The 9,538-nt window shown below is 40.8% G+C and overlaps 2 protein-coding genes across 2 annotated transcripts in view; both read left to right on the forward strand.

Annotated features, from left to right (window-relative positions):
• The first annotated feature begins 1,945 nt into the window (after positions 1-1,945).
• LOC134634959 (zinc finger protein OZF-like) overlaps positions 1,946-9,538 on the forward strand; it is a 57,205-nt gene continuing 49,612 nt past the window's right edge. Inside the window, exon 1 of the mRNA XM_063484463.1 lies at positions 1,946-2,166. The gene's annotated coding sequence lies outside the window, so the exon portion shown is untranslated. The remainder of the gene's footprint in view (positions 2,167-9,538) is intronic.
• LOC135933587 (gastrula zinc finger protein XlCGF8.2DB-like) lies at positions 2,934-5,951 on the forward strand. Its single transcript, XM_065471700.1, has 3 exons — positions 2,934-3,068; positions 3,873-4,803; positions 5,167-5,951. The coding sequence occupies exons 1-2, from the start codon at positions 2,934-2,936 to the stop codon at positions 4,800-4,802; spliced, it is 1,065 nt and encodes a 354-aa protein (XP_065327772.1). The 3' UTR covers position 4,803; positions 5,167-5,951.

Below are 9,538 nucleotides of genomic sequence, written 5' to 3' on the forward strand. Positions count from 1 at the left end.
TCTGTACTTTCATCCACAGCAAGAGTGTATGCAAAAAATTTTTTGCTTCTTTCACACAATTGTGTTCTTAAATCAGTGGCCATCTCATAAACCCGATCAGCAATCGTATTTCTCCTCAGGCTCACATTTGCCAAAATCTGTGTTTTGTCTGGATAGAAGATGTCGCACAGCTTCATCATGCAGTGGGCTCATTTGGCTGTCTCCTCTGCTACAATAAAATTTGCTTTCACAACAGCTTCACTTTGTGATTTACCAGTTTACTAGCGATGTAAACTGCTAGTAAACTGTTTACCAGCAATGTCTGTAAACATATATTCAGTCTCCCACCGGTGCTGAAAGGCTCTGTTTTCAGAAATAACTTTTCTCTTTGCCATTGTGAGGGGCTAGCTTCGGAATAACAGAAGTTTGACTTGAATGACGCAGGAATGTTCCCAGGTAGCCCAACGTTTGGGAAGGAGGCTGCAGTGCTGCGTTACAGGATCTGTTGTTTGTGTGTTATTAGCGCCTCATATCGCCGGGCCATGCATAACAGTAATACAAAATCTATATAAAATGATCTTGTGTTTTGGAAGTGTAAACATATCAAACCTTACTGGAAAAGCGTGCTGGGGTACGAAGTTCCGTGTGAGACACGAGTAATGTATTTTGGAATATGGGAAAATGAAAGAAAGGAGGTCCATTACTTGTTTAAAATTATGTTGTTGTCAAGCAAAAAGGTAATAACAAAAAACTGGCTGAAAAGTGACCCTTTAAAATTGGAAGAATGGACTGATGTAATCGAGGAAATATATATAATGGAGAAAATGACCTACACTCTGAGACTGAAATCTGACAAACACCGAAAACAGTGGACAAAATGGATAGCCTACAAGACTCATTCAGTTCCATAAGGCAGGGACCTTTGCTCGTTGTTTTTGTTTTTTTGTTTGTTTGTTTGTTTTTTTCTCTTCCTCTCTCTTGTCTAATTCAAATTAATTTTAGTCTTTGGTTCTTTGAGGCATAGGCGGATGGCCGGGCCCTGAGAGAATGGGGTCCTTCTATTCCCCGCTTTGGGTTCAATATGTTATGACTGTGGATGGAACCGGACCTGCGGGTGAGAGGACCGGAATTCGGGCTTTTCTTGACAGTTCTCATATGGGGGTAAGGGGCTGGGTGGATGGTGTTTTTGGGACGGGATTGATAAAACTGTACTTTGGGTATTCCCTGGCTCCATCTCTCTATATATGTGTATAATTATTCTTTGTTTTTCTTTCCCCACAGATTAGGTATGCTTTATAACTTTGAGTTTGTTTCTTTTGTGATCCTTTTTCATATTTTTGTTTGCGTGAACTATAAATTTGGAAAAGTACAAAATAAAAAGTTTAAGAAAAAGTGGAAACACAGTGGAACTAGAACAATAAAAACTGAACATAAAAAAAAAAAAAAAAAGATCTTGCGGGCCGGATATGAATGTTCGCCGGGCCGAATGTGGCCCGCGGGCCTTGAGTTTGACACATGCACTCTACAGGAACACACAGAGAGTACTGTAAAGACACGTTCAGCATTGTGCAGTAAATCCAGATCATCCCAGTTAAATTATTACATGGATGTGATTGTGGTCGTCAGAGCAGCACTGATCAGTGTCAGGTTATGATGTCCACAGTTTACACAACCACTAAGTTTGAGTGTGTGCAGTGAGAATTCAGTCAAAGCATTTAACTGGGGTGTGAAAAAATAAGCTGGCTTTAGGTGCTGACAAGCCTTCCATCTGTTCTCCAGCATTTTCAATTACAGCCGTAAAATATCTCCACATGTTGCTACTGTTTCTCACTCTCTGCAGTCCAAATGCGTTTTCTGTGAGTAGCCGAGTCACGTGACGGCATAGTATCAAATCCGAGCAGGGCAGAAGAAGGGGGCGGAGCAAAGTGAGTCTGCCGCATAAGAAGAGGTGTTCGCACAGACAGAGCTGCTTCTTCATCGGCAGCGAGTAAAGTAGTGAACTCAGAGGATAAACCACTACCAACGTTTGGATCGATATCTGCATCGATCTGCCCACCCTTGTCTCCTGGATCGTAGCTGAGATCAGCGTGAACCACGTGGGTCTCTGCTCCCTGATCTGTTTCCTGTGTTTGGAAAGAGTTCCAGCTTCATCGCGGAGTTTCTCTCGGTTTGTGGGCTCATCTAAAGGTAAGCACCGAGCTAACCTCAACACTACATTTACTAACCCTGCTCAAATTTGCATAAATCCCTTGACACACATACAAACGCTGCAAATCTGTGTTTATTTGACAGTGTAAAACAAAAGCAGCCAGAATAAAAACTGTACCAAGAGTACAGTCTAAAAGGCTCACTATACAAACAATCTGGAGACATAAATATGGACACGTGTATTGAAAAATATTGATGTACATATTAGGGCTGCCATGATTAGTCAACTAGTCACGACTACGTCAACAATCAAAATCGTCAACGACTAATTTAATAGTCGAAGCTTCGTTTGAAGCTTTTTTCAAGATCCCAAAAGATGCAGGAATAAGTAGTAGGTTTTAAGATTGTAATAACCGACTGAAACAGAAGATGGCAGCACTGCATGCACAATGATGCCAGCTGCCGTAAAACCTGAAGAAAAAGAAGCAGATTCCGGTATCTAGCTGTGTCCAAATTCAGCAACCGCATCTTCCTGTGCCTGCATTTGTAGGCCGATTACGTTACAGCGACACGATATGCATGTATGTATGTATGTGTGTATGTATGTGTGTGTATGTATGTATGTGTGTATGTGTATGTATGTGTGTGTATGTGTATATATATATAAATAATAAAATTCTCTATATTATATCTACATATTGAATTTGTATGTATATGTATAGAATTTGGACATTCTTTGTCGTGTCGCTGTAACGTAATCGAACTACAAATGCAGGCACAGGAAGATGCGGTTGCTGAACATCGGAATGTCATTCGGGCTGGAGAAGTGTAGTCGGATGGTAACAAAGAGAGGGAAGGTAGTCAGAACAGAGGGGATCAAACTACCGAAAGGCAACATTGCAGACATAGAGGACAGTTACAAGTACCTGGGGATCCCGCAGGCAAATGGGAATCATGAAGAGGCCGCTAGGAAAGCTGCAACCACCAAGTACCTGCAGATGGTCAGGCAAGTCCTGAGGAGTCAGCTGAACGGTAAGAACAAGATCCGGGCTATCAACACCTACGCCCTGCCCGTGATCAGGTACCCTGCTGGGGTACCCTGAAAGACAGCACGGAAGCACTAATGATGGCAGCACAGGAACAAGCACTAAGCACAAGATCCATTGAGGCTGGGGTCTATCACACCAGGCATCTGTGCCGAGTATAACCTGGAAGTCCCGGGGTCAAAATGGGAGAGAATAAGAGAGCTAAGATCCTCTTGGACTTCCAGATACAGACAGACAAAATGGTGGTGGCTAACCAACCGGACATAGTGGTGGTAGACAAACATAAGAAGACGGCCGTAGTGATCGATGTAGCGGTTCCGAATGACAGCAACATCAGGAAGAAGGAACACGAGAAGCTGTGTGTTTCCTGCCGTTATTGTCTACTCATACATGTCTCTGAAACATCCGGAGTACATCCTGTGCTAATCTCACTGAACAGCCGTACAGGCACTTTGCAGGCCAAATGTCTCTAATCTTTGCCCTAGAAACAAGTCGTGTATTTATCTTTGTCTGTAAGCATGTTTGACCCTCAAAAGACTGAATGCCATCTCTCATGAGCACATTTGCAATGAGTGTATGAAAATGAGTATAACTACTTATTTAATAAAAGCTTTTCACAAAGTACCACTAATAAAAGCCCGGTTAGAATAATGTGTTTCCCACAACTCACTGCCTCTGTTTGTATCTCTGTCACTGCAGGACCAACGTGGACTGAGAAGTCAGCGCTCTCAGGAGGCCGAGAAACCTCACAGAAGAAAGGGAGAGAAAAAATACAGCTGTGACGAGGTTGGGAAAGATTTTACCGTAAAAGCTTCCCTAAAAATGCATCAGGTCATCCACACTGGAGAGAGACCATTCAGCTGTGGAGACTGTGGAAAGTCTTTTACGCAGTCTGGAAACTTAAAATTGCACCAACTCATCCACACTGGAGAGAGACCGTTCAGCTGTGGAGACTGTGGAAAGTCTTTTACGCAGTCTGGACACTTAAAAACACACCAACTCATCCACACTGGAGAGAGACCGTTCAGCTGTGGAGACTGTGGAAAGTCTTTTACCAAGTCTGGACACTTAAAAAGACACCAACTCATCCACACTGGAGAGAGACAATTCAGCTGTGACGAGTGTGGAAAGTCTTTCATGCAGTCTGGACACTTAAAAACACACCAACTCATCCACACTGGAGAGAGACCATTCAGCTGTGACGAGTGTGGAAAGTCTTTTACCAGGTCTGGAAACTTAAAAACACACCAACTCATCCACAGTGGAGTTAAAGCGTACAGCTGTGATCAGTGTGGCAGAGTTTTTACTCACAGTAACAGCTTACAGAGTCATCTAGTTACCCACTCTGGAATTAAGGCATACAGCTGTGACATTTGTGGGAAAACTTTCAGCCGGATAGGCAGCCGAAATACACACCTACGCATTCACACCGGACATGATGTGTACTGCTGTGATCAGTGTGGCAAACAGTTTGCTATAAACAGAGAGTTACAATGTCACATGTTTACCCACTCTGAGGAACGACCTTATAAATGTGACCTGTGTGAGAAGACTTTTAAATCTCCATATTACCTGAAAGCACACCAAAAGATCCACACCAGAAAAACTCTACAAGTGCAGTTACTGTGAGGTATGTATTTTTATTTTTATCTTGTCAGTCTGACTGTTTAAAACAACTCTGCTTATAAAATTGTGTTAGCATGTTAGCAATTTTACTGCATGGAAAAACACCTCTGAATGATTATTCAGACTCTTATCACAGGTTTTTAGTGATAGTGTTTGAAAATTATATTACTGTTATTGTAGCATTAATTTAGTATTAATTTAATGCTTTTACTCTTATCATTTTTATAGCACATTATATTGAGCTGAGTGTGATAATGTAAACAGTAAAATGTAATTGGACTTTGGCAGAGATGTTCTTTATTTCAGGCGATGTTGAGGATGAAAATGTTAAAGGACTGATTTAAACTGTGTTTGTGTCTTTGTTTAGAAGCAGAGCGACACAGATGGATCCAGTTCTCAGCCCTGTCATCACTGTGGGAAAGACTTTTTTTGTGACCTTTGTGGAAAAACTTTCAGTCATCGAAGGACTCTGAAAATACATCAACGTAGACACACTGGAGACAAAATGAACTACGGCAAAGAATGTGGGAAAGGCTTCACCACTTCAAAGGACTTCAAACAACATGAACTTATTCACAGTGGGGTTAAAAAGCACGTCTACGATCAGTGTGGGTCATCCTTCACCACTTCACAAACGATTCCATGTTACAAATAACCTGTTACGTCTCGATTCCTGCTTTTAAGTAAATCTAGTAAGCAGTACATTTGCATAACGACTGAAACCAGCCCAATGAATGAACAATGGGCTGTGAGGTCAATTTCTTGATCATTAATATGCAAATTCTTATGACCATTGATCAACAACCACTGGTCAATGGCCATGAGTACCATTCACAGAGTAAAGATTTGCATAATGATTAGGAAGGAACTGTTTTACTGTTACCAATGTTCAAAAACATTTACTAAATTATCTCCTCTGTGCAAACATCAGCCTAATCATCCAGGACTGAAATCATTGCCATCTCTGGATCACAGTGAATCTGCAGAGACTGAAAGATCCTCTTCTGGTTTCAGGCTCCACAGAGTTCAGGTGGAGTCTCCTGCAAAGATCTGATGAGGCAGCTATGAATGAAAATGTGCCTCGTTACATTTTAAGCTTTCTAAACTGTTCTACTGTAGTCTTTGTGTTGAGTGGTTTGCTTTGTTCCAGCAGTTGCATGAAGAAATCTGTTTCCTGTTATCATGTTTTTATTGAATGCATTGATCCATGCGTTCTGCAGATTTTTTTCAGCTTGTTTGTTATATGAAATCCTGCAACAGTTAAACCAAGATTTTACATGTTAAATAAAGAAATGGTTTACTGACAAAGAGTTTGAGCTGTGATGTCATTTCCTGAATATCAGAGCAACACCTGAAGTGACCAATGTTTAGAGTTGTTTCCACAGAGTCAAATTATGTGTCAGCATGACCTTGTGAAAAGTGCTTGGCCCTGCTTCACTATGTTATCTGCTAACTGTTAGGGCGTAGAAGGACGAAGTAGGGTGACCAGTGGTGGGAGCTTCCTGATGCAGAGAGTTGTGTGTGGGGGGTATAAAAGAGAAGTTGAGGCATCCCAAGGGTAAAGCTGGCATAACTGAATTGTAATATTTGATGTGTGTGTTGGCTCTCCCGCGCACAGTTATTAATAGCTTGACCACAGCTCCTTCCGTGTTGCAGAATTTATTTGCAAAATTCCACAACAATGCTCTCTTGGACTGAGACTCAGGTAGGCTGTGGTCTGTAAATGATGCTCAGTTGGTACTGAGGGACCCAAATTGTTCCAACCAAATAGTCTCCAAACCATTACATCAGCAGCAGGATGGATCCATGCTTTATGTTGTTTAAGACAAATTCTGCCCCTAAAATCTGAAAGTTGCAGATTGAAAAATGTTGCCTGGTCTGATGCGTCTCAATCTTCTCTTGTCCACTTGCACCAACACTTGGTAATCTCAAATGTAAAAGAACTCACCACCACTTTAATCACACTCTAGAACTTGTTTTAACATATGGCATAGAAGCTAAAAATTTAACAGTGTTTCCTGAAAACCCTCGCTGATCATCTGTCACAGCCAGCGGAGGCAGACCGTGTGGAGAGTGTGTGTGGTGGACCCAGGCACGAACACAGGCAAGGAGACGGGAGTGAACTTAAACTGAAAGCGAGCCTTTATTTGGGCTGAAGCAGAGGGGAGTAGACAAAACATAGCAGGGACAGAGACTGAAACTAACCAAAAACCTAAACTGGAAAAACACTAACATGACTGAAAGGAATAACTATGATCACTGTGAACAGAATGCTGTGCAGATGCATGGAAACTGTGAACCAAATGGCGTGACGAAACAGACATACACATGACCTGCACGGAACCTCATCGTGCGGTTGCATGAAAAACAACATAAACCAAATGCCAAACATGAACTGCACAGAAGCCTGAAAAACACTTTACAACACATTTCCTAAACACATTTAAATTTACAATAATGGATTACACAGCAGTGGGGAGTAAATTTCATCACAGTAGATGATATGCATATGGCACAGAGCTTTGTCTATCCATGAAGCCAGATGACACATACCAATTAATTAAATTACTGAGATGTCCTTAAGATATAACGACCTGGGTGACCTCTAACTTTCTGCTGCTGATTGTACTTTGCCCTAAAATTCCTAGAAATATAATATCTAACCAGATACTTGCTCTGTATGGCATTACCTTGGCTTAAACATCTCAAAATATACTGTCTCAGAGTGACGCTAAAAAACAAGTTCATGCATTTATTATTTCTAGACTGGACTTCTGTAATTTGATATTATCAGGATGTCCAAAAAACTCCCTGAGACGCCTTCAGTTAATCTAAAAATGCTGCAGCAAGAGTACTGACAGGGCTTACTTCATGTTCCTTCAGTATTTAAAAGTAGAATGGGAGGCAGAGCCTTGAGTTTTCAGGCCCCTCTGCCTTCCAGTTGGGATTGGTGAGGTCTCTATTTTTAATATTAGGCTTAAAACTTTCCCTCTTACTAAATCATATTGTTAGAGCTGGATCAGGTGACTCTGAACCCTCCCTTAGTTATGCTGCAATAGGTGTAGGCTGCTGGGGTTTCCCATGATGTATTGAATATTTCTTCCTTAGTCACCTTTCTCACTCACTATGTGTTAGTAGACCTCCCTGCATTGAATCATACTTGTTATTAATCTCTTGTTCTTTTCAACAGCATGTCTTTTATCCAATTTCCTTCTCTCATTTTACCCGGTTGTGGCAGATGGTCGCCCCTCCCTGAGCCTGGTTCTCCAAGAGTTCTGCTTTCCTGTCAAAAGGGAGATTTTCCTCCCCTCTGTCACCAAAGGGATTGTTGGGTTCTGTCTTTATGTATTACTGTATAACAGGGGTCCCCAACTAAAGTAGCCGGAGGTCCACTACCTCCATGATCTAATAAATCTGGGGTCTGAACACCTTAAATAAACCAACAAAAATAGTTTCTTTATTTTATTTAACATTTAATTAACAATATGTATTTTGGAATTTAAACTAGAACAAGACTTGGCATTATTTAAATGGTATGCTTATGATTCTGACTTTACCCCAAATAAATTGGACTCAAGTCTTAAAAGCTGGTCTGCTAAAGGATTACCTACATTTGATAGTCTGATTAAAGATGGGAATTTAATTAGTGTTGATACATTGAAACAAAAATACGATCTGGAAAGACAGGATTTATGCCGATCCTTGCAAATAAGACGCTATATATAGACGACAATTAGAGTGGTGTCGGAAACTAATGTAGATTTGATAGCAATGCTTGAAAAGGCATATAGAGGCGACATCAACAAATAACACATTTCCTCTTTGTATATCTTTGTATTTTGTTCATCTCACATCTCTTTTTTGCTTCCATATGAGGTGTTCAGGAGATGTCTGTGAATTGCAGCTGCATGTAACATGAGTAATACAGTCACTACTTGTGGATGAAATGCTAATTAAAGAAAGACTGTAAGATCTGATATCCCTGCGGAGATTATAAAAGCACCACATGGTGCATGTTTTTGGATAGCTGGAAAAGTACCCGAAGAACAAGCCGGAAATATCTTGATGCATGCTCAATCATCCGAATAAGTAAAACCCGGAAATACAAGGAGAAAATGCAATCTGCTCACAGGAAGAGACTGAGGCTGCAAAAGCTCCTCCAACCAACAAGGCAATCAGTAAACATTTATCCTGTTTAGACCATTCCTATGGCATACATCCAAAATAAATTGTTTTAATTCCAAAAGGGAATGTACAGTTGAACATTTCTTGTGTATTTTATGAAAGTATTTCCAGCATGTTCTGAGCAAAGGGCAGTCCCACATTATGTAAGCGTGGTGTGCTCGTCTGTGTCCATATTTTCTCCAGCATACGGGGGATTCCCATCATTATGAGTCTTTTGGTAAGAGGTGATAAAGAACCTAATCAAAATGTTCCATCCAAATTCCCTCCATCTTTGTGAGGTAGTGCATTTCCATTGTCGTTTCCATATTTGAGTCCATTCATCCTGTGTTATGCACACTCCTCCCTCCTTCTCCCATAATATCTTATTTCCAAAAAAAATGTATACAAAGAGGAAATGTGTTTTTTGTTGATGTCGCCACTATATGCCTTTTTGAGCATTGCTATCAAATCTACATTAGTGTCCGACACTACTCTAATTGTCATCTTTATATAGCGTCTTATTTTCAAGTATCAATATAAATCCTGCTTTTCCAGATTGTAACCATCTGCCACAA

The sequence above is a fragment of the Pelmatolapia mariae genome, linkage group LG9 (genome assembly GCF_036321145.2).
Source record: "Pelmatolapia mariae isolate MD_Pm_ZW linkage group LG9, Pm_UMD_F_2, whole genome shotgun sequence".
NCBI lineage: Eukaryota > Metazoa > Chordata > Actinopteri > Cichliformes > Cichlidae > Pelmatolapia > Pelmatolapia mariae.